Source organism: Equus przewalskii, chromosome 26 (assembly GCF_037783145.1).
Source record: "Equus przewalskii isolate Varuska chromosome 26, EquPr2, whole genome shotgun sequence".
Classification (NCBI taxonomy): Eukaryota; Metazoa; Chordata; class Mammalia; order Perissodactyla; family Equidae; genus Equus; species Equus przewalskii.
The window spans coordinates 35,107,261-35,132,095 of NC_091856.1; the positions used below are offsets into that span (position 1 = coordinate 35,107,261).

At 42.9% G+C, this 24,835-nt stretch overlaps 1 protein-coding gene across 6 annotated transcripts in view; it reads right to left on the reverse strand.

Moving 5' to 3' along the window:
* The window catches only part of TSC1 (TSC complex subunit 1), a 51,185-nt gene that overhangs the window by 6,054 nt on the left and 20,296 nt on the right, over positions 1 to 24,835 (reverse strand). For 4 of the 6 annotated variants that reach the window (XM_008524346.2, XM_008524348.2, XM_008524345.2 and 1 more), the window contains exons 6-22: positions 23,250 to 23,394; positions 21,446 to 21,600; positions 20,975 to 21,048; positions 14,075 to 14,250; positions 13,263 to 13,378; positions 12,518 to 12,629; positions 12,090 to 12,208; positions 10,068 to 10,137; positions 9,505 to 9,609; positions 8,660 to 9,218; positions 7,259 to 7,302; positions 6,439 to 6,605; positions 5,389 to 5,571; positions 4,414 to 4,524; positions 3,337 to 3,459; positions 468 to 655; positions 220 to 381 (exon numbers count right to left, since the gene is read on the reverse strand). In XM_008524346.2, the coding sequence (XP_008522568.2) occupies positions 220 to 381; positions 468 to 655; positions 3,337 to 3,459; positions 4,414 to 4,524; positions 5,389 to 5,571; positions 6,439 to 6,605; positions 7,259 to 7,302; positions 8,660 to 9,218; positions 9,505 to 9,609; positions 10,068 to 10,137; positions 12,090 to 12,208; positions 12,518 to 12,629; positions 13,263 to 13,378; positions 14,075 to 14,250; positions 20,975 to 21,048; positions 21,446 to 21,600; positions 23,250 to 23,394 (2,609 nt within the window). The remainder of the gene's footprint in view (positions 1 to 219; positions 382 to 467; positions 656 to 3,336; positions 3,460 to 4,413; positions 4,525 to 5,388; positions 5,572 to 6,438; positions 6,606 to 7,258; positions 7,303 to 8,659; positions 9,219 to 9,504; positions 9,610 to 10,067; positions 10,138 to 12,089; positions 12,209 to 12,517; positions 12,630 to 13,262; positions 13,379 to 14,074; positions 14,251 to 20,974; positions 21,049 to 21,445; positions 21,601 to 23,249; positions 23,395 to 24,835) is intronic. The other 2 variants (XM_070595416.1, XM_008524349.2) reach the window with 1 other exon arrangement.

The following is a 24,835-nucleotide window of genomic DNA, read 5'->3' on the forward strand; positions in this document are numbered from 1 at the left end:
CCTGTGACCATATCAACTGGGGCCCAGGAAAAGGAACACAGGAAGATCACTGGGCATTCTGAGAAAGGGCAGTCAGGTGTTGCTCTGGAACAGGGGGAGCTTAGTGCTGCAGCCCTGTCTAATCAGGCCGGAACTGCTCTGAACACCACACGATGCTGTCATTGTTCTGTTAGCGGGAGCTTAATGACAAGGCCCGTGATGCCAATTCTCTGTTCCTACCTTTCTTCTGCTGCTTCAGCTGCTTCTGTTTTTTCTTCTTCAAGTTTTTTCAGGAGGCCATCTTTCTCCAACCTGCCATATAAATCTAAGATCTCCAATTCAAACGCTTGGGTAATCCTTTTCTGAGCTTCATACCTGCTCTCTGCGGCCTGCAGCTGTCCTCTGAAAGATACAGACCACCCCAGAATATGGGACGTTCCACTTAACAAAGAATACATCAGTGCAAAAACTTTTGCCAATAAAATTACCTTGCCTGGAGTTTGACATCCTCTAAATATTTCTTCTGTTCCAAAAGAAGGTGGTCTTTCTTGGCCAAATGAGATTCCAGTTCCAAAATCCGTTTCTGGGAGGTATCGAGCCTCTGATTCTGCTGGAGAACGTGGCTTCTGTTTTTTTCTAGTTCTTTCCGATATGCAGCTTTCATCATTTCCACTTCCTAAAAAATGGATTGGAGTTAGTACTTTTAGAAAATGAACATGCCATATAGATTTTGAAAAGTCAAGGTAATAAGCAGTGAGAAGGTACTTTAGTACACTGTTGGTGGAAATATAAACTAGTACAACTTTCTGGAAAGGAAGCTAGCAGTAAGTATTAACCTAGTAACCCTTCCCTGAAATCTATCCCTAAGGAAATCATCTGAAACAGAATACACATTTTGGCACAAAAATAATCATCACAGCATATTTAGAACAAAAAAACTGGAAACACTGTTAGGTTTGCTGTCAAGGAAATAGTTAAGTAAATGAAAGTACATCTTATAAGTTTTAAAAAATTATATGTATCAGTAAAAAGCAGACTATAAAATCATGTAAATAATATGATCAACTATGTAAACATATATATTCACAAAACAGCAAATGAAACTATGCCAAAATTCAGTTTTAATTTCAATGCAGTACTATTGTGGGTCATTTGTTTTCTTTCACATTCTTCTCTCTCTCCTAACACTGGCTAAGGCACAGCTAGAGAATGCAACACGAAGAGAGCAGGTTTGCTCAGGCAAAGCACTTGCAGATCAGGTACCCTGACAACAGCCTGCCTGCTGACAAATCAAAACAGCTCAAAACCCAGAGCAAGTACACACCAGTGCTCAGGAAAGAGGTGAAAGGGATACTGTTCTAACAAACACGTGTTACATGTGTGCTATGTTTTTACTGTGGTAAAACACACATAAGTAAATATACATCACATAAAGTTTACCACACATTTGTTGTTTTAAAAAAGATAATAAACCATAAGGAGCAAGGAGATGGGCTTCCATGAAGGCACCCCTGCCTCGGAGATGAGTAGTGAACCCAACACTTCCTCAGCGTAGAATGCTGTAATTTAAGCTCAGAACTGGGCACCAGATAATGCAGTCATCACAGCTGTCCCTAATAGCTCCAAACTTTAACACAGGTTAGGTGAACAAATCAGACCTTTGTCATAAGTGGCAGTAGTTATTTATGGAGAATCAAACAAAGCATTGAACTAGGAACGCCCATGCCACTTCACTAACCCTCACAACCATCGCATGAGGTGCTACACCCAACACCTACCAGCCATCCCCCACCTGAGTCTCAGATACCCAGCCCTCCTCCCTCCACTTGACTGAACAAGAGGACTGAACTAGCTCCAGGTTCAGGGGCAGATCCTGACAGGTTCAAGGCAATGACTGGGCTACGGATGGGCACACGACACAATCCTGGCCAATCACAAGGGCAGAAAGCCTGGCGGAGGGTTCCTGGGAAAGGTTTCCTTCCTCAGAGAGATTGGAAGGAAGCGGTGCTCTCCTCTTCCACAGGACATCATGGCATCTACCTGTGATAGCTGTAATTGTGGCACTCACCTTGCAACCATGAGCACAGCTAGCCCAAGGACAAGGTTGACACAATAGGTCAGGCAGCACAGAAGAGTGGAAAGAACCGGGCTCCTTGATGTTGTCTCTAAACTGCTGACTTGACCAACCTGGAACTCACCAGCCTCAGGACATCTTCTCAAGTGAAATAATGAAACTCTGTATTGTTAAGCCAGTCTAGTTTCTTTTTTTGTTGCTGCTTACAACTGAAGCTATCCTGTTACAAGTCAGTATCATCACACCCATTTTATGAACAGTGAAACAGGGCCCAAAGAGGTCAAGGGCTTGCTCGAGGCCCCAAGAGTACAAGTGTTCCAACCAAAAGACAGCACCACATAAGCCAATCTATCTATCCTTTGTAAGGAATGCATTTAAGTAAGCTTTTTCAGAGGTTCTCTTGTCCCTTAGGTCTGTTTTCCCCTCTTTCTTTTTCCAGAGCCACACTCCAAAATAAGTGGTAGCTGGTTTCTAGAGAAACTTCCACATTTAACATCCTTCTACAGGGACTCTGAATCTGAGAGCTGAGAAGAGCTGAGAAATAAGGAGTAACTCTATTATGAAAATTTAAATCTCTCTGGTTCTAAGACTACTCTCTACATTTGGCCAGAAAAGATGCTTTACAAAGCATAAGCCCAAGAAATCCTAAAAAGAAAGCCCATATGTGATGGAGAAGTTAGTGACAGGAAGCATCTGAGCATTTACTATTAAAATTCCATTCCCAGCTCATTCACTAACATTACCTGAGGCTATTTATAAAGTGACATAAAACTTCTGCCTCAACACCATTAGTGAGGCACTAATTAACGTAAGATCATCCCAATGTTGGCCTTGTTGCAAGGACTAAACCATCATCTGCTGAAATTAGAGTCAACATTAAAAGGAAGGAAAAGTATGTATACCAGTATATTCCCACAGTCCTGAGAGTAAGTTAAACAGAATTGGCTCCCCATCCTTTTTCTGTCTGTCTGTCTCTCTTTAAAGGGGGAATGGATAAGAGAAGAGAAACACTTATAACACCTACTCTGTACCAATTACCATTAGGTGTTTTCATTTATACCTGATTTAATTTCAAAGCAACCCAACTAGAGGAAACACGCGCATGTGATGGCTGAAAAGGGCTTGTGGAAAGGGAGACCAGGGAGAGGTGGAACGGACGCCAAGGCTGCTGCGCCAGTTCTCAGGGAACACTTCATAAAGCCACTGTGCGTGACATGCCACAGACACCCTGCCTGGGTCCTCAGGCTTCCCACCCAGGGCTGGCTCCCCAGGCCCCAGCATACCTTCGTGGTGTCTGAATGCTTGTTCTGCAGTTGTTCCAAATACAGCTCGTTGACCTCTCCAAGAACCAACAGCTGCCTGTTCAAGAACTCCATCTGCTGTTGGACTGACTCACTGTTTGAGAGCTAACCAAAACACATGCAAGCAAAGTGAAAGATCCAACAACACAAAACTAGCAAATGGACATTAAACAGGGAACCAGCTAGGAGCATGCCATTTCAGTGCTGGGGCAGAATAAATAACTCCCATGGTTTCAAATTCCCTAACACAATGGCTGGTGGAGATGAAGGCATCCAAGGACAAGGAAAATGGACAGAAGTGCACTTCAAAATTTCGCTAAGCAAAGGGGAAGAAGTACATATGCGCCACATCAAAAGTGGTCACCCATAGGGTGCCTAGAGAAGACGTATGTGCATATATCCCTACAGCAGCGCCTCAGGTCCAGGAGGATAATGCCCCAGGGAAAACTCACCCATTCTTTTTATTTTTATTTTTTATTTTTTCCTTTTTCTCCCCAAAGCCCCCCGGTACACAGTTGTATGTTCTTAGTTGTGGGTCCTTCTAGTTGTGGCACGTGGGACGCTGCCTCAGCGTGGTCTGATGAGCAATGACATGTCCGCGCCCAGGATTCAAACCAACGAAACGCTGGGCCGCCTGCAGTGGAGCATGCGAACCCAACCACTAGGCCACGGGGCCAGCCCCTCCACCCATTCTTGAATAAGTGATTTATAGAGAGTGCAGTGACCCCAAAGAGGGAGGGATCATCACTCAAAAACCTGAACAAACTGTTCACATTTCCGTAAATAAGGTACTAAGAAAGAGTTCCTGGGATATACACAGACCAGGGCTCAGGCCGGATAGTTCTCTGTTGAGGAGACCGTCCTGTGTACTGCAGGATGCTTAGCGGCACCCCAGCCCCGCCCACTCAATGTCAGTGGCACCAAAAATGTCCCGGGGGGGCAGCATCATTCTCTTTCGGGAACCCCTGACATAGATACTCAAGTAATACATTTGTCCTCTCTGAAGGAAGAAGGTCAGCAAGTGGTGTGAGCACAAGCCCAGCTCGCCCCATTTCTTACCTTCTGAGAAACCTGACTGAGCAGCAGCTCGGTGTGACACACCTTGCTGCTGGCCTTCTTTAATTCCAGGCGCAGCTCCGCAATCATGTTCCTGCAGTCCTCCAGCTTTGTCTACCCAAAGAGATGTGCCATGAAGTTACAGAGCACTGCCAGGCCAGGGCACACACCACCTGGCTGTCGGCCCAGAGAATTGGGAAAGCCTAGTTCCTCAGTTGCTCTAATATTCTTGGGCCATCAGTATTTAACTTCTTAGTTTTAAAAAGTAAGTTACGGTTGATTTCTGAGATCCTGATTTGTTTAACAAAAGAAAAAAAGACCTTAGATCCACAGTTCCCAAACTGTGTGCCAAAGAGCCCTGGGGCTACACAGCAAATTCACAGCGGTGCCATGGGGATATTTGAAATTTTTGAGAGAAACAGTGACATCTGTAGGTCATCATGTGAACTACTAACTGGAGGTAGTTCAGTTTCAGTATTGGATGGGCTACATGCCTGTGGATGATGTCATATCTTTGCAAAGCTGGGCTTTATGTGGTTACTGCGATAAAAATCACCAAGCAAAAACCAATGTGAAACAGGAAATGAGGGTATCAGTGTCCGATCTGATTCCAAGGTCTGAGACTATGCAGTACCCAACAGGCGCACACAAGGCATTGGGAAGTAATTGTGGTCATTTAAAAATGAAATTTAAAACATTTATATGTACTATTTTCAAACAGCTACTAATTGTCACTAAGTTATTTAGATGTACTTAATAAGCAGAACTATTAGTTGTCTCTTCTGGCTGCAGAGTGCCAGGGAAAAAATGACTGACGTGCTAAGGGAGCCACAAATTAAGAGACGTCAGGCCTAAATAAAGCATGCTGATGTGAAAGCTACCTGCCAGATCTGAGAGAAGCAGCTCACCCCAGCTAAGACCAATAAGGCGCACTCACGCCCTCTCTTGGCTGACCCTGCCAGGGGCTGCAGGTGGTACCTGTAATTCCTGGCTCTGGTTGTAGAATTCTTCTCGGTCATGCTGCAGCTGTCTGATCTGGCTGTGGAGCTGGGTCACCACTGTGTCTCGCTGCTCCTGAAGCTGACTGTATCTGGCTTGTTCTTTCTGCAGACTAACCTTCCATATCTGGATGTCTTTCTCTTGTAACTTCAACTGGTCTTTCTAGCAGAGACCAAAGATGCCATCATTTTAGCTGCCTTCCAACATGTGCAGTGACGCTCAAGTTTAATCCATGCTGCAAATGTTTCCTCTAAACAGTAATATGCTGCCCTGAAACTGCAACCACAGGCCCAGAATCTGACGGCTCACTACTGTCTAATTCAGCTTTAAGTCAAGGGTTACCAAATTTCACACTGGCAAAGGATCCTAAGTTGCTTACAGAACTTTTCTCAGGGATCACCTTGTTCCCAATACCTTCGCAAGTCCCAACCAGCAGCACTGGAATAAGACCTCTAAGACAGGGAACCGACGAGGGGCGCGGGAGTGATGAAGGGTTACTGAACACTCACCCTGCGCCGGGCACCGGGCAAGTGCTCACGGACTTGACTTCTAACACCGCAGTGAAAAAGCAGGCGCCGCTATTATTGTTCCCCTTTTATACAACGGGAAACAGAGGCTTCGAGAGGCTGAATTACTTTCCTAAGGCAATAAGTGGTAGAGCCAAGGCTCAATCTCCAGGTCTGCCTGGCTTCACAACTCTGCCACAAGTTTTCTGCCATAAAAGAGTTTCAGCAGAGCTGGTTTCACAATTGGAGACACAAAATAATCTTCTGACTCTGTTATCATCATAGTCAACTACCAAGAAACAAGCACAAAGAATCACTCATCCCCACGGTTTCCAAGAGTTGCAAGGGAATTCAGAGATCTAGCTGCTCACGTCTTCACCTCAGAGACTAAATGACCTGCCTCAAGGCAGACCAGACAGCAGAACTAGACCGCAGCTCAACTGCTGCTCTTTACAAACCATCATGCGGACCCACAACAGAACACGCCATGAACCCCACCTCCCCCCAGGCCCAGCACGCTCACCATGGCAGCATTGTGCTCCTCCAGAGCCGCTGCCTTGATCACCTTGCGGAGGAGCCGCCTGTTCCGGACAGCGTGCTGCTGCCTCTTAAAACGCTCGTAGAGCAACTGGTTGTGCAGTAAAAGCAACTGGTTACGGAGAGTGCGGATCTCATCTGAGGGAGGAGAGCCTGATTTTAAAGCAGAGGGAGGGTGGCAGAGATGCCTTTTACATATCGTTCAATGAAGCCCCTGCCCACGGTTCTGTTAGCTTAAGAAACACAATTCTTTAAGAAACAAACCACCAATCACTTTGCAAATGACCACTTGGTTCCCAACAGAGTCATTCCTTAGGAGAGGGAGGAAAAGTATTTACTACCTATCTCCCTTTTTAAGGACCACAAAGGGGTATAATGTGGGAATATTTACTTTTCCCCACACACCTAGAACGAATGCATATATAGAGAGAGATGTACATGTATCTAGATGTATATGCACACATTTATCTATTTACAGAAGACTCCTTTTCTTCCTCCCGGGCCCGCTCTCCTCTAGGACCTCTCCAGCACCACCGCCTCCACTGGGGTCCGCTCTAGGGCAGCCTGGTGTGAGGTCTGCACCTCCTGCACTTCTACTCTCAAGCTCGTGATATTCGTCACTTTTCAAAAATAGGAAATGGTGACTTGCAACACTTGATATACGATTTAGCCAAGCAGATGACCTGGCTGGAGCAGCAGCAAAGGGGAGATGTCTCCTATGGGGCACACCTCCTTCAAGGACAGAAAAGGAAACAACCAAGCAGGATCCAAATGGGCCTGATGTGGAGCTAAAGTAACAACTTTACCTCCAAAGTGGGTCCAGTCGACAGACTTGCTGGGTAAAGACAACCTAGGAAGAAAGGTTTTGAGTAACAATGTTACCAATCTTACCTAGAAAACACTTATCTGGACTTTTAATTGGAGCAAGGTTAGGTCACTTCCTTGTGTTCAAAAGGGGCAATGGCATAGGACAGTTCCAAACTCAAAGTCCCCATGGAGTTAGAGGAGGAGCCATACAGCGACTGGAAGGGTTATGCCCCCATTAAGCATGACCAAGCCTCCAGCAACAGGCCCTAACTGGGACATCACGCTGCGGCCTATGTTTCTCAGCCAGCTCGCCAAGGCCGCTGAGTGATCGAACACACCAAGAGTTGTTGTCCACCGTCGCTGTTGAAATACACAGGGAGCAGCCAAGTTTAAGAAAAAAGTAGGTAATTTACCTGAGCCTATTATACCAAACCTCATTCAAAAAGAGGAATCTTCAATAGTACAATCTCTGTCAAATTCCACCTTAGGTTATTATATAGAAGAAAAATTAAAACTAACATTCCCAAGAACCCGTTTAGAAACGGCCGAGGATTCAAACTTTGGACTAGCGCTTCCCAAATCCCCTCCCGGGGTAACCTTTGAGAAAGGGAACCAAAGCAGTGCTGGAACAGCGTCTCACAGAGCTCTCTGTCTAAGAAAGCTCGTGTGCGGGGCCGGGGCTGGGACAGGCCACCCTGAACTTGCATTGAAATGCTGATGATTTTATCTTCCATTTAATGAACTATGTTACCAAAATAGAAAAAGAAAAATCTGTAGCTAGAGAAGGAGACACTGTGACAAAAATTCCTATATTATTAGAATACCATAACCTAATCCTCAAATTTTCAGAGAGCAACTGCAAATGCATTTGAGTTGCCTCAAAGTAAAAACCGGCCTATGTATAAAGGATTTTTTTTTTTTTTGAGGAAGATTAGCCCTGAGCTAACATCTGCTGCCAATCTTCCTCTTTTTGCTGAAGAAGACTGGCCCTGAGCTAACATCTGTGCCATCTTCCTCTACTTTATATGTGGGACGCCTGCCACAGCATGGCATGCCAAGCGGTACCATGGCCCCACCCAGGATCCGAACCAGCAAACCCCGGGCCGCCGAAGCGGAACGTGCGAACTTAATCGCTGTGCCACCGGGCCAGCCCCTAAAAGCTCATTTTTAAAGAAAATGTTATCTAAGAATTGTCCCAGTTTAACATGCACATATGGAGGATATATACATTCATGTATATGAAAAGGCAACAGCCTGGATGGACGTCTGGCCAAACAGAGGAGAACCAGCTGCCTCTGACGAGAGCACAAAGAATGACTCCTGTTTCCATCCTTCTGCTTTCTGTATTTTGTAACAACATTGAATGTTTAGAGAAAAAGGAAACAGCGCAAGCGCCTTACTTGTTCAGCTCCTTGCTGTGCGCATCTGCTCCCTGCTGGATCAGCCTGTCCAGCACTTCCACTGGGGAGGTAGAGGGCCAAGAGTCTTCCTCGGCATTTCCTTTTGCTTTCTTTAATAGTTCCTCGGTTTTCTTGCTGACAAAATGATGGGCGGTCTTTGGCAATGCCACCTCAAAAAGATGATCGTATGGGGGAGGCTGCCCACTTCCAAAGCCTGCTCCCCTTGGAGGTGGAATTTTACAAGGGCTGGGAGTGAGGATACTGGTCTCCAGAGAAGCCTGGCGCCCCCTGTTCCCGACAGGGCCTTCCTCGGAGCCTCCACAGGGCAGGTCTATGGGAGTGAAGGCTTGCTTTGGTGTGTCAGGCCCGAGCTTGTCCAGGGAGGAGTTTAAAGGCTCAGGGTTCGCACTGGTGCCCTGAGGACCGGAGGCGGCTGAATGGGTCTTGCGCGGACAGCCCGGGAGACTGTCCCGGTAGAAGGGAGAGTCAAAACCTCCTCGAGGAACCAGGAGCTCAGCATCGGCCGTCGTGATCTCAGAGAGTTCTTTAGATATTGCCGCTGAGAGAAGGGAGGGAGACAAGAGACATCATGGTAAATAGGCCATTTGCGTAAGGCTGGGCAGTGTGGGGTTGCATGCTGCCATGTGCCACCCTGAGGGACAGATAAAAAGCAGTATCCCTTTGCCTGGCACAGGACCCAGAATAAAACTCTCATCTTCCTTACTCAAGAGAAGAAAAACCAAACAAGCCTGTGAACATGGATACTAAATCCCGGTTTTAGGGCAGAAGAGGGTTTAATCATATCATAGCAATTTCGTACAAGCCCAGAATCCCACACACGTTACCTTCTTCTTTATCTTTTTCAATACTATCTTCTTCAGAGGCCAGGTCACCTAAGAACCCTGGAAGATCACTTAGAGTGACAGAACCTTTGCTGCCAGGTAGCTCTTCTAAAGAGAAACAAAGACAAGTCAAGTCAAAGGAATATGCTGGTAATCCCCATAACTGTAAAACTGCTTACACTGTAATAGAACATGCCTATAATGATTCCTCCTGCTGAGGAGAGAAGGCTGGAAACGGCTGTCTCCTGGAGCTACTACAGAAAGCTAAGATATAAATAATCTAATTAAAGGCACCAAAAAACAACCCCAGAGAAAACAAAACTCTCCCCTCTTAATATCTCAGAGAACAGATAAAACCACAGTTTGACCAGCTTAAAATACAGGTACTTCACTGCAATAGCTTAAAAGCTTTTTTTGATGTTATTATGAGGTTAGCTTTCAGAATTAATTACATGTTTCACTATCTCCGGGCTTCAGTGTTTTGCAGTGTTTCAGAATTTCCTTGTTTCCACATAGAACCTATCAAGAAGAGAGAAGAAAGGTCTAGCGTTACCCAAAGATTTTACCTGGTCCTCTGTCATTCGGAAGGTGATGTTGCCTATGTAGCCAAGGTCTTGCAGAATCTGTTCTCTCTTCCTGAAAAGATAGGTACCATTTATATCACAAAGCAGAAAATTGTGTACATGTTCTCTAATGTAAGACAAATATCCTAAATGTCTAAAATTTTAGCACATTATAAAAAAGGTTAAAGTTTAGCCCAGTGGTTCTTAAATTGTTTGGTCGGAGGATGCATTTATATTCTAAAAAATTATTGAGAATCCCAAGAATTTTTGTTTATATGGTTATATCTATTGATAGTTACTTATTAAAAATTAAAACAGAAATGTTAAAAATATTTATTAATTCACTTAAAAATAACAAACTCATTACATGTAAACATAAATAGCATATACTTTTATGAAAACTAACTATATTTCCCAAAACAAAAATAAAATAACTTTGGTGAGAAGAGGGGAGCTGTTTTATATTTTTGCAATCTCCCTTAATATCTGGCTTAATGGAAGAAAGCCGGGTTCTCCAATCTGCCTCTGCATTCAATCTGTTGCAATTTGTTATTCTGGGCAAAGGATATGAAGAAAATTCTGGGCCCCACAGATAAGTGGTTGTAAAAAGTAAACATATGTTAACAGACTTTTCAGCTAACTGTGGATAACCATTTTTGATATTGCACCAAAACCTGACAAGGAGTAATTTCTTAAAGGTTACTTACAACGTGGCCCCTGAAACTATGGCAATTAACTTTTCACGCTGTGTTAAAATGCACTGGTCTACCTTGCACTCTGAATGTACCTTTTACCGACACACGATTCTGTAACATCAAACGCTGGACAGTTAGAAAATATTGGCTCACGGAGTTATGCAGATCTTCCAAATGTTGAAACACTTCATTGTACAACAGCAAAAACTCAAATTATAAACCAAGCTTCTCAAGACTTTTCAATCTTATCATAAAAGTCTCAGGGAAGCTAGCAAGCTCATGGTGGCAGATACCAGTTTTTAATATTCTAATTACACCTGAGAGTTAAATTTTATCACTGGCAAAAAATACTGTCAGTTGCTTATCTTGAAGTGACAGACTCAGTTCGTCATTTAAGAAACTAACTGCCTGCCAAATACTCAAGTGTGAATAACCATAGTTTGTCAGTTAGTTGTTCTTTCAAACAAAACTAATGCTCCATGGAAACAAGCAGCTGGTTCAGTTCTCAACTCAAATAACTGCACAAGTGCTTGAGGTGACCAATACGCTTGGGTGTGCAGTACAAGTGCTTTATGCATATTTCCTATTTTATCACAAAGAATATTAAATATATATCTTCTCAAAGGCCTAGATTTAATAAAATTAATAATTTTTACTGGGGCTGGCCCCGTGGCCGAGTGGTTAAGTTCGTGCGCTCCGCTGCAGGAGGCCCAGTGTTTCGTTGGTTAGAATCCTGGGCACGGACATGGCACTGCTCATCAAACCACGCTGAGGCAGTGTCCCACATGCCACAACTAGAAGGACCCACAACAAAGAACATACAGCTATATACTGGGGGGCTTTGGGGAGAAAAAGGAAAAAAATAAAAATTTAAAAAAATAATAATAATTTTTACTGCTTTCTATAGAACAGTCTTAAGTTGTGGCATTGTTTTTCTTTTCTTCTTTTAAACTGAAAGAACACATCAAAGAAGAACGTGATGCTACTAGGACAGCGTGCTGCCTGCCGTGATTTGTGCTGACGGGTCCGCCATTTCACCCACCACTGTTTCTGTACCATGCGTGCAAATGCCAACACAGTAAACAAGGCAAACAACAGCTTACTTAGATTACAATGAAAGCAGTTTTGACCCAGTGGGTCGCCTAAAAGGGTTTTGGGACCCGAGGGGTCAGCAGATCACACTTTGAGAGCAGCTGGTTAGTCTATTTTCAATTGTTCTGATTCACACCCATCATATTTCAGGTCAAAAGTCTATCCAGCATAATAGGCTTCACAAAGTGAGGCTGCAAGGGGGCACTGTGCTTAGGGAGAGGGACAAGCCCGAGCATACCTTCTTGGCAGGTGTAGTGGTGGCCTGCGGGAGTGAAATGTGCACATACTCATCTGAATGGCAGAGCGGGGCTGGAGGAGGGGAGGTTGCTGGGGTTCCCAGAGGAGTTCCTTTTCCACCTGCACAGAGACAAAGACAGAATATACACAATCAGCCTAACCCTTAGAAAAACTGCTGAATTTTTTTCAGGCTAATTATTACTGGGAAGAAAGCTGCTAGAGTTAGCTTTCTGGGGAAGATGATCAGGTTTTTTTTTTTTTTAGGTTCATGTACGTGTTCCGAAAGCCCCAGAGGTTTGCATTAAGTGTCAAAAACAGGCTTACTGCTGCAAGAGGCCCCCAAACTCACTGTTAGATCTAAGAGACAGTCCCTTGTCATAAAAGGCAGGCCCAGACCAACCAACCAAATCCAACCTAAGACACACATACCAGTTGTACCAAAGACTTTACTGTAAGGGTGTGACAGATCAGGTGGGACATTTCCAGGAGAAGTTGGAGGAGTGGTCATACCACAAACCATAGATGGGCTCCAAAGAGTAGCCTGGGAAGTTAAGAAGGCATGTCAGCGACGAGGAATGAATACCAAATCATCCCCAAGGTTTATGTCTGTGACCCACGGTCACTTTAAATTTAGCCTTTTCAACTGGAAAAAGCCATCTTATTAAAGCTTTATCAAGAGACAAGTTGCATTTTGATGATTTCACTCATCTGTGGAATCTAAAAAAACAAGACAAACGAACAAACAAAATGAAAACAAATTCACAGGTACAGAGAACAGACTGGTGGTTACTAGAGGGGAAGGAGGCTGGGGGGTGGGCAAAATGGGTGAAGGGGGTCAATTTTATGGTGATGGATGGAAATTAGACTTTTGGTGGTAATCATTGTGTAGTATATACAGATGTCAAATTATAATGCGGTATGCCTGAAACTTACATAATGTTATATACCAATTTTACCTCAATTAAAAAAAAGACCAGTTGCATTTTGTAAGTCTAGACTCCAAGAGAAACTCGAGCGGCAACAGTAACTTTCTTTGCTAATATCACATATTCTTAAAAATAACTCCTGAAATGAGCAGTGTGAGATTTTCCCAACCAAATGCTAAATCCTGACCCAAATGGTCAGCATCACCAGCAAGCAGAGAAGAAAGCAGGCACACTATTTGACACCATACTTGTGGCGGCTCAGTTAACAGCCGTGTCGGTGGGGAACTCAGAGTCTGAGGTAGCTGCCCTGGCGTATTTGACAATGTCAGCCGAGAAATGGAGTGAGGGGTAGAAGTTGCACTCCCTAAAATGAAAGGGAAAGAATACATGGGGTTAGTGTGTGGTTTTAGAATATCCTGATAAAAAAAAAGTATGGTCCCCTGGCCCACTTGATACTATTCAATTCTCTATATTTAAAAAATGTGAGGGGACTCCTGACATCCTTGAAGACACAGTAACATTTAAAAGGTTCTTAAACACTCTGGAAATAAAGTTCAGTAAGGTTTGATGTCTAGTTAAGCTTCAGGATAACCTGAAAAAGCTCAACCTGGATGGCAACTCCAGTGGCTGCTATCTACAGATAAGCCCAACTTTTATATGAAACCAATTCTAAATTGCCCAGACTCCTTCAAACTGTGTCAACACTACAGCCCAGAGGGCCTCACTGGAAGTATCTGCAAAGTAGAAAGATTCTCTTATGAGGAGGGGCCCAGAAGTCAAATCTTCAAACCATTTTCCCTTTACGTGTTGAAGACACATCCCCAAGTCTGCTGGCATACTATCAGGTAGGAGATCAATGACACAGGGCTCTCAATTAAACTTGAAGGAGGGCTTAATCAGGAGAAAATGGAGGCAAATTCAAATTTTAAATATTTGGGAAACAGTTCCTAGGAGCTGAACTAAGTCTTATTCTAGGAAAAGAAAACAAAGTCAATGAAAATAAACAGTGCTTTCCAGAGACAAAGTTGTAAAGCAGATAAGTACCAAAGTCACTTTTTACCATAGCTATTCTGCGTGTCAACATGAGGGCTGGCGGTGACGTCAGCTGACCGATGAGGAAAGCGGGCTGAGATTTGGTGAGACACAGAATAGCCATCTTCATATGAGGCTTCTGTAGGGTCCAGAGAGATTTTGGCACACTCTATTACAACATCATGTGTTTCTAATCTCCTCCACCTGTAAAAGGCAATGAAAGGCAAGAAATGCAAGCTGTGATCCATTCAATCAAACAATCAAATACTTAAGAGTGCTAACTCCAGGCCAGCCCCTGAACTATGATTAGCGAAGACCAAGGCAGAACCACATAAGCTCAAGTAGTAAACAGTGCTAGTACATAAAGAATCAGCCATTCATTTTACAAACCTATACCTTCCCTATTAAAATGGTTATATCAAGTTATCAGAAACTAATCTGAAACAAAAATTTCATCCACAAAAGACTAGTCATAGCCTCAAAGTAGAACACAAACTATGCAGACCAGTCACCAGGGGAACAATCCCCTTTGGAACAAAGGCAATCAAAGAACAGGGAGACCTGGACACTGCCAGGTGACTGAGGCTTATTTAAGCTCACCTGTCGAAGCCTCAGGATTCTGATCCATCCCCAGACCAGAATATGGCACAGACAGACTCAAACCTAGAGAATGCCTACAAGGATACTTAAAAAATTGTCCAAAGATTCCCGTTATATGATCCACAGTTCCACTTCTAAGAATTTATGGAAATGTATGGAAATAGACGTACATCAAGATGTACAGCAACAATGAGCACAGCACCGCTCGTGATAGACAGAGGAGAGGGAAGAACCCAAAGGGAGGCCCTCTAGAGAGGAAACTTACTACACTACCATGAAGCAGCATGCTTGCAGGTCGATGGCCACCAGGAGTGAGGAAGGGACTGACCACAAAGGGCATGATGGAACTTTCTGGGCAATGAAACGCTCTTTATCCTGATTGTGACTTTCATCAAAACTTAACAAAATTGATGAATTTATTGTATGTAAATTAGACCTTACTAAAGTTGATTTTAAAAATCATGCTTTCAAGGGGCTGGCCCCGTGGCCGAGCGGTTAAGTTCGCGCGCTCCGCTGCAGGCGGCCCAGTGTTTCGTTGGTTCGAATCCTGGGCGCGGACATGACACTGCTCATCAAACCACGCTGAGGCGGCGTCCCACATGCCACAACTAGAAGGACCCACAACAAAGAATATACAACTATGTACCGGGGGGCTTTGGGGAGAAAAAGGAAAAAATAAAATCTTAAAAAAAAAAAAAAAATCATGCTTTCAAAAATTAGTAAGTGACCTAAAATGTTCAGGATATAATCTTAAATGAATAAAGGATATAAAATTACTCAGAGATACACCCACAGATAGATAGATACGACCACACTAAGTATTCAAATTAAAAGAACTGCAGGTATGGATAAAATTTCTTTTCTTCTTTCACCTGTTCAGTATTTGCCAAATGTTCTACAAAGCCCTAATAATTCGTACAAGATTTACCTGCTCGAGGATAAACTGTCTCTCAGACAACACAATTTCACCATATATATTTCTATGTAATTAGCAATCCAACAGAGATTCTTATCATCACATTTCAAAGTTGACAGAAAAACAGCCCAGCAGCAGTAAGGGCACTCCATGGGTTTGCCCTCATAAAACATCCGATCCTACACAACTGTTTTAGAATGCTCATCATTAAATCTTAGATGCTGAAAATGTGGGATTAAATACAGAACAAAAGACCCCAGGGCCTGGAGAGAAGATAAGGCAGCAGCCCTACAGGAAGCCTTCAATCTTAGAGTTGCATCTTTGGTCACTATGCAGGTTCTCGCTGGCTGAGATACCTGTGTTATGGGTGGCAGTCTCCTCTTTACGTATTCTCAGCATGACTGGAAAGTGATTAAGTGAGAGCAAGAGTCAGGATGCGTATGTACACATAGGAAGATTGATTTTAGAGAAGAAAATGAGAATCATAATAAAGTAGGAATACATCTAAATGTTTTATTTTAATCAAAGTAAGATTTCCACTTACAATATTTTCTTGATTCTTAAAGGGACTTTTCATATTTTAATATCTCTGAAACTGGGAAGTATAGTCTAATCAGTTGTGTGTTAGTTTATTTGGCATTTTTTAATTTCTCAGATATACATAAAATCTAAGTACATCCTATATGCAATGGCATCTTAGATTCAATGAAATACAGTAGTTTAAGAAGTCAATATAGTATTAAAAGGTACCTCCCATGCCTCTCCCCTCAACCACTCTGGCAGCTGCTTCCAGTTTCATTAGCCGAACTGTTACACTACCTACATATTTCTAAAGAATATGCCATAACTTTAAATTTCTTGATGTATGAATTTTAAACATCATCTCTTAACTTCCTATTATGGTACATGAGGATTTAGGTCACTTTCCCATATCCTTTTCCCTTCTCCCCACTGCTCTCAAAATAAGTATATCGCTGATGGTTTCAAAATCGGTTTTCAACAATTATTCTGACTATGTAAGTACTACTAGTCATGGCTGAGCTGAAGAGTATACTATGATAATATTTTTTTTGTTCAATTTAGTTTGTCCTGGAGTTTGAATTTTTCTGTTTCTTTTCCTCAGTCTTCCTCTGTGTATCTATTACTAATTCTTCCTAAACTTACTCTACCAGCTCTGAAACAATGCCTAATATAATTTTTACATAATGATATGCAAACAGTCTACTAGAATTATTCTCCCTCTGCTTAAAGAGCTCCGTTCTGGAGCCCCCCTCTCCCACGTCAGGCTGGACCGGTTGTTCTTAGCACCGCTGCACAGTGTTATCCTGAGACTTCCCTTGACCGTGGTCCTAAGTCAGGTCCCCATTTCCTGGACTCTATGGCTTCCTTCATTTTACTCTAGTTGTGGTGGAACACATGCTCCAGTAGTTAGCTAAGGAAGGGTATACAGCAGGTAAATTTGAGTCCTTGCTTATCTAACAATGTCTCATACTTGATAGGCAATTGAGCTAGGGAGAGAATTCTAAGTTGGAAACCTTTTTCTCTCAATTTTGAAGGTGTTTCAGAAGCTAAAACCATTCTGATTTCTGATCTTTCTCTCTGAAAGGTTTATCCTGGTGTTTTGAAATTTCACGCTGAGACTCGGTAGCATTCTTTTTCATTGACTGAGCTGGGCTCTAGGTAAGCCCCTTCATCTGGAAACTCATGTCCCTCAATTCTTAGATTATTCTATTTGCTTGCATTATTTGTGCTTGTATGGGAAGTTTTCTTGTATTCTTTCTCTCACCATTTCTTCCCTCACCAAAGTCTTCTCCTCTCTTTTTAACTTTTTTATTGGATGTTGGACTTTCTCAACTAATTTAAATTTCTTATCTTTCATCTCATGTTATTCATCTCTATCCTTTGATTCTGTTTTCTAAGATAGTCCTAATTTTATCTTCCAATTCTTTTACTGAAATGTTTAATTTGGCTATCATTTTTAATTTTCAAGAGTTCCTTCTTTAGTCTCTCAATGTTCCCTTCTGTGGCATTCTGACCTTACATGCACAAATAAATGCCTCATCTCTGTAGCTATTCTAGACACTTTCTTCTGCTCTCTGTATTGTCATTTTTCCTTTCTAGCTCTTTCTCCTCTCTACGTTGGTTTCTTGTCTTTTGTGTTACAGCTTTCTTCAAAATCCAGATACTCCCTGCATATCCAAGGTGAGTGAGGCTCAGGAAGTTGACCTAGGAGGCTTCCAAGCTAATACAGTAGATTGAACATACACAGCCAAGTGTACAGCCTCCCAAAACCCCACTGAGTCCATAGTTAAGAATTTATTTGTTTGCTTTTAAATATAAACTTACACGAAGAATGGGAGAAGAGAGAATAGCACCACAAGTTTTTGAAACGGGAAAGCAGACAGGCAAACGCTAACTGACTTAGTAAATCAAAGAAAGCAAAATCTTAAGCTGCTGATGTTTCAAAGCTAAAAGTCAACCTGATTTACACTGCAGAGTCCTTAAAAAGCTAAAGAATTGATAGCATCAAGTACTTCTGGCACTGGAGATGACTGACAGGTAGGTGAGGGCAGCTGAAAACAGGAAGATGGAGTAACAGCTATTTGAGGAGCACTTGAATTCCCAAGATATCCCCTCAACTCTGTGCTCCCAGCAGCAGCCCTTTCCTCATCAGAAATCTGGACTATTCTCTGCAGACAGACAAACAGAGAGTTTTCAGACAGAGCTACTCCAGAAATAGTTGAGGCTTGAGTATCATTCAAACAAAGGGATTAAGTGAGACTGTACATCCTGAATGCCAAGACCACTGACCCCTCCCCACCACCAGCCTTTTCTCCCAGCAGCAGCCAGACTCTCCCCAGGCTAGAGAGCAGAAGACTCTTCTCAAAAAAAACGTGACCAGTTAAAGAGGAAAACAATACTGACATCAGTGTCCCCAATAGATGCTCAGATCAACATACAAGCAAGCTCAAAGTCAGCAGGACCCACACCATGACCAGAGCTTTTTAGTCTCCTCACCCAAACAGAAGCAGATTACCATATTTTTGCCTCACCAATTTAAAAAGAACAACAAAAAAGCACCTCAGAAGAAACAGATTATGTAGGGAAAAGAAAACCTAAAAAAAAAACCCCAAAACCAAACAACTATCAAGATTCTCAAAGACATGAGATTGCATCCATGAAACAAAAACAGGCTACTATAAAGAAGCAGCATTCAAAGACCAAAAAAGAGCTCTTAGATATTAAAAACATGGGGATAGAAATGAAACTATGATAGAAGGATTAAAAGCTGAACATAAGTAAATCTTCAGGAAGTATAATAAAAGAGCAGAAAGGAAAAACAGGAGAGCAAAGAAAAGCAGAGAACACTCCAGTAGGTCCCAATCTGAACACTAGGAGTTCCAGACAGACAACGGAGGAAAGGAAATCAAGCACAAAATAATTAAAGAAAATTTTCTAGAACTTAAAGATAAGAGTTTCCAGACAGAACAATGAGAACAGATTCATACTAAGGGACATCACTAGGAAATTTCGGAATATTATGAGAACAAAGAGAAGACTCTACAGGCTCCCACAGAGCAAAATACAGCAAATACAGATGATCAGAAATCAGAATGTCTTTGGATTTCAAGAGCAACAATGGAAGCAAGCTGGCAACGGAATAATGCCTTCAAATTGCTGAATGAAAATAACTCCCTACCTAGAAGTCTATGCCCAGCCAAATAACTGCTTCCTTTCTCTAAAAGTTACTCCAGGATGTATTCCATGAAAACTAGAGCAAATCAAGAAAGAAGATGTAAGACACAGGAAATGGGAGATCCTGCACAGAAGAGAGGCAAAGGGAAGTCCCAGAGAATAAGATGACAGACAGCTGTGCCCTAAGGCACAAAAGACACCTGTCCAGGTCAGAATAGACATGCCAAGAGACAGGCGTGTTGCGGGCCATCACTAAGGTTCCCACTGCCACTATCCTATCTTTTTACCTGAGGGACAGAGCGTCTAAGTGACCCTGGCCTAGACGACTTTGTACTTTGTCTTTATTATGCACTGATTAAGCTCCTCTTCTCCCTCTCCGCCTGGATCAGCGGAGGACATTCATCTCATCCCACAGAAGGCTTCCGCTCTGACCTACTCCTGGAAGCAGGAAACAGAGCAGTCTGCTCTCTCTGCACATCCAGGACCTGGCTCTGGTGATAGGCCTTGGCAGCTGCTCTGACTGGGGTTAAGTCTTATGTTTCTCAGGACTCATGCATGTCCTTGCCCACTGAACTTCCCCAGAAGGGGCTCCTGAAAACTCTCAAGGAAGGAGAAGTGGACCAAAACTCAGACACTCAGACATGAGAGGTTCTTCCTCTCGTCTCCTGGGAACCTTCATCTAATGGTGACAAGACTGCCCTTTCCTTACCCAGGCTTTGCTTCCTAATTAGCTTTTCACAACCAAACAATACATGTGGTAAAATTATTTTAAAAAGCAAGAGAATGATCAACATAAAAGCAAGAAAAGTCGTTGTCTCTGAGGTGGGACAGGGAACGGGGAGAAGAGATGGTGGTAACTGGGGAGGGTAAGGTTCCATTTTGTAAGCTGGGTGGGGGCTACGAACACAGGTATTCATGTTTTGTTACTACACTTTACATACACATTTTCTAGACTTCACTACACGTATCTCACAGGAAGTTCTTTAAGCTGACTGAGCCTCTGCATGGCAGAGGGTAGGTTTGCGGAGAGATGAGATTTACTGCAAGGAGATCAGGCAGTGAGCCAGCCAGTGCGAGATCCCCAAATGTCAATATCTGTGGATTGGTTTCCCCAGAAAGGCTCCAGTCCCTGCCTGGAAAGCATAAGCCTGGCTGCCAGGCAGAGAAAAGTAGTGCGTAAAACTTCATTTCATGCCCTGCTTTTCAGTCTTGACTCAGCTCCACCCTCTGTCCCGCCTGGCATCCTCTATCAGGGGCTCGCAGGCTCAGTTTCTCCAGAGAATAAACCTGGGAACTTCTGTAGGGCCCATGGATCACGGTAGTTGCCTGGCTATACAGGATGGACAAAGGGACCCAGGGAGTCCAACCACTGGATATCCAGACTTTCCACAGCCCACTTGTTTTCAACCACACACCTCACCTCCTGCCTCACATAATCACTGGTGCCACTTAGCTGCAAGCCCTCCCAGGGCTCTGCAAGGCAGGTTTATCTGCACTGCAGCCTCCTCTACTTGGCTAACTGAGTTCTTAATTCTCCAGGAGGAACATGTTCTAGACTCATATAAAGTTTCTGCTGTACAAGTTCTTCAAAAAGGAACAATTCTATGAGTAGAAGAACCTATATTCCCAAATAAGACCTCAGTAGAGACATCTCCTAGACCACATTTTCAATCTCAAGAAATTCTGTAAAATTCTGTGCTAGTTTAGTTTCTATACCTTCGAGGGTCCAGTTCATGGTCCTTGGATCCAGTCACTAATTCCGGATGAATTCGCACATGCTCCATCATTGGCTAGAAGAGTTTGGGTTGACAAATTATAAAAGGCTTAATTTCTATGGTATCCCCACACAACGGAATATTTATTTGACAATAAAAAGGAATTAAGTACTGATACGTGCTACAACATGGATGAACTTGGAAACACTGTGTTAAGTGAAAGAAGCCAGTCACAAAAGACCACATATTATATGACTCCATTTAAATGGAATGTCCAGGAAAGGCAAGCCTATAAAGGCAGAAAGTAGATCAGTGATTGCCTAGGGCTGCAGGGAAGCGGGGTGGAGCAGACTGAGGGAAAGACTGAATTTCTTTTCAAAATTTCCCTGTCTAGCACTTCATACAAAAGATATATATGCAGCCTATCTACAGAGTATGCTAAGTATCAAATAAATGAGCAGTTTTCATTTACCTTGACCACTTCTTCAAAAGTCTCCAAGTTTTCCTTCATACTGTAGTGAGAACGTAGAAAGGAGACAAAGTTGCAAGGGTACATTCCATAAAGGCGATGAAAGAGAGCATAAACACTGGCATGGAGATGGACAAGATAGACTTCTGTCACATGGCCTAAAAAAGGAAACCGTTGAGAGGAGACTCTTAGCTGGACACAAGACGATGCGCATAAAACAGACATGAATGCGGGGCTGCCAACACAACTTTTCACTTACGCATACTCCCACCTCGCTCCAAAGAGAACAAGAGAGTGTGGTTTTCTAAAACGCAAGTACGAACACACCAGACACTCCCATTTAAAATCCTTCAATGGCTTCCTATGGCCTTTGGATAAACTCCAGTCTACTTAGAGTGACCCATAAACACACTTACTCATCCGATCTCAGCCCTCCTCTCCAGTCATCCCTTAAAATGGACCCCAGACGTTCTCACAATACAGAAGTACCTTTTTTTTTTTTTGGAAGATTAGGCCTGAGCTAACATCTCCTGCCAATCTTCCTCTGTTTGCTGAGGAAGACTGGCTCTGAGCTAACATCCGTGCCATCTTCCTCCACGTTATATGTGGGACATCTGCCACAGCATGGCTTGTCAAACAGTGCCATATCCATACCCAGGATCCGAACTGGCAAACCCCAGGCCACTGAAGTGGAACGTGTGCACTTAACCGCTATGCCACCGGGCCAGCCCCCAGAACTACGTTTATAATGATAGTTGCTCTCCGTGAAATTTGTAATTCTGCTTCTCCATTGCCCTAGTCAGCGTGCATTTCTTGAGAACAGCACTGTCTCACTCACCTCTGTACCCTTAGTACTTCACACTGTGCTTAGGACATGACAGGCATTCAAATATGTGTGGAACAAACATGTGAGACTGTTTCACAATCAATATGTAGTCTGAGCTATGCAGATTTGTAACTATAGAATGATAAAACTATCATCCTGAAATTAGCTTAAGGAGCTAAAAGAGCAGGAAAAATTTAAAACTTAATCTAGCCTTATCTAGACCCTATGGAAACCCCCAAGTCCACAGTATACATAAAGCTCCTCCATAATAATGGACAGACCCTTCCCCTCCCCCAAACAGGAGCATACTAAATAAGCTGGCATCATATGGGCCTTACACTTATTAACTTAAACCTGTACAGGAAGCCACAGTATTCAGTTGCACAGGGCTTACACATTCCACCCTTTCCACAGGAATATCTCATGTTGGGATTTCCAAAAGATTCTAAATTTCACATGCTTATAGCCTCTGAATCCTTTTGATAGAGCTGTGCTACCTGCCGATGTGCAAAAAAAATCCCACTGTGTTCAAAACGAGAATACTAAGTAGGAAATGCTGCATTTCCCTCTTCCTTCTACATATACAATGAACAGGTTCTCAGAACCAAAGTTGGTGTTCTGCCACAACAGAACAGCAGAGTAAGACACAAATGTTCCACAAGCTTAGTCTTATACTACTATGACATAGATTGAATTTGTTTTTCAGTTTACTGAAAATCAGGAAGTTTTACACCCTACCACTCAGTTTCTCTGACAACTAATCCTTTTAAGTCACTAGAATAAGGAAGGTATCTCAATAGTCATGCTTCTTATTTGTGCCTACAGTGGATGCACCCAAGGTATTTCCTCACCCAACTGCCGACAGCCACCCATTTCAGCTATAAAATTCTACATGTCCTTCCCTTACAGCTCACGACCTGTTAATCAATAATGAAAGCATTCACCTGGTAGGGTATGACAGGTACATACAGAGATCTCTACCTGGTTTCTTCAGACACCATGACGAAAGACGGCCAAAAATATCAAAGAAATCATGAAGGTGCTGCTTCCCTGACTGTGGAATCATGGGTAGCATGGTTATCAACACTAAGACGCCTGTTGTGAGGACGAGGACATCGGTGTCCGTCTGTAGAAGGAAAGGTCAAGCAAGAAGAAAACACCTTTCAGGCGCAGCATTAGAATCAGCACTGCCAGCACAAGAAGAGGCTCTAAATCCCGAGGGGAGTCACAACTAGAGGTTCCCCCCCAGACTCATTGCCCTATCCCTAAGGGTTTTGGGGGGACAACGCTGAAACAGACTCAACAGAAAAACTACGGAGGACCAGCTCGACTGTAACGAGTCTGCGAGGACCACTTCTGATACACCTGGACAAACCCATCCGGCAAAGGAGCTTCCACTTGGCCTGGGGACTAGTCCCAAAGCCTGAGGATGTCCTATTTACAGCACTTGGAGGGAAGCATGAGAAGCTGCTTTCTAACAGAAAAAAGGAACGCTGCTGTTTTCGTTCATTCAACCACATTCTAAAACATTTAGTTTCTGTTAATCAATTAAAAAAACACAAGTTGTTGAGAAGTAATTCACAATTTTTTTAAGGACTATAAAAGACATATAATTTAAGAAAAAATTAGCATAGCACTAACAAGTTTACTTAATGGCTCACCTTCACAGCAGGATTTAGAGATCATCAAATAAAAGAAGATATAGTGACCTCTGACGGTGTCTACAGTTTAATATCAAGTCATATAACTTTAGGCTAATTAAAGATACTTAATACCCCACAAAACAATGAATCAGCTGAGACGAGCTCCAGCAGCTCACATGACCCACAATGAAATAACGAATGTTGGCCAAGAAACTGGAACTCAGATTTAAGAAACAAGATATTAACCAAAAGACTACCATGCAGCCTAAGACATTCATTATTCCATTAAAAATGGAATCTATGAGTCTGGAAATAGTTTTACATATATTTAGTTTTTACATCAAGCACCCAAGCCTTTTGTTACAGCTGAGATCTAGTAAGAACATAAAACATGGGTAGGAGAATCAAGAATATATAACAAGAACATATAATGAGTTCCAGTAAAAGAGATTAACCCTAATTTCGTTTATCATATCATTCTAACTGAAGGCTTGGGTAATTAATAGTCCATGAGTAATTTTCATGGTTTTTTTTTTTTGAGGAAGATTAGCCCTGAGCTAACTGTTGCCAATCCTTCTCTTTTTGCTGAGGACGACTGGCCCTGAGCTAACATCCATACCCATCTTCCTCCACTTTATATGTGGGACACCTAGCACAGCATGGTGCGCCCAAGTGGTGCCATGTCTGCACCCAGAATCTGAACCAATGAACCCCGGGCTGCCGAAGCGGAACGTGCGCACTTAACCGCTGTGCCATGGGGCTGGGCCCCATGAGTAATTTTCAAGGCTTACCCTTTCAGGAAAGATAAGTGTTTTGCAATTTGAACTAAATGGTGTGCCTCAAAATTGGATTACATTCTCATCAATCTATTCACTTAAAAAAATTAAACTTAAAATTGCTCCTGTTTTTCCTTAATTAAACGCA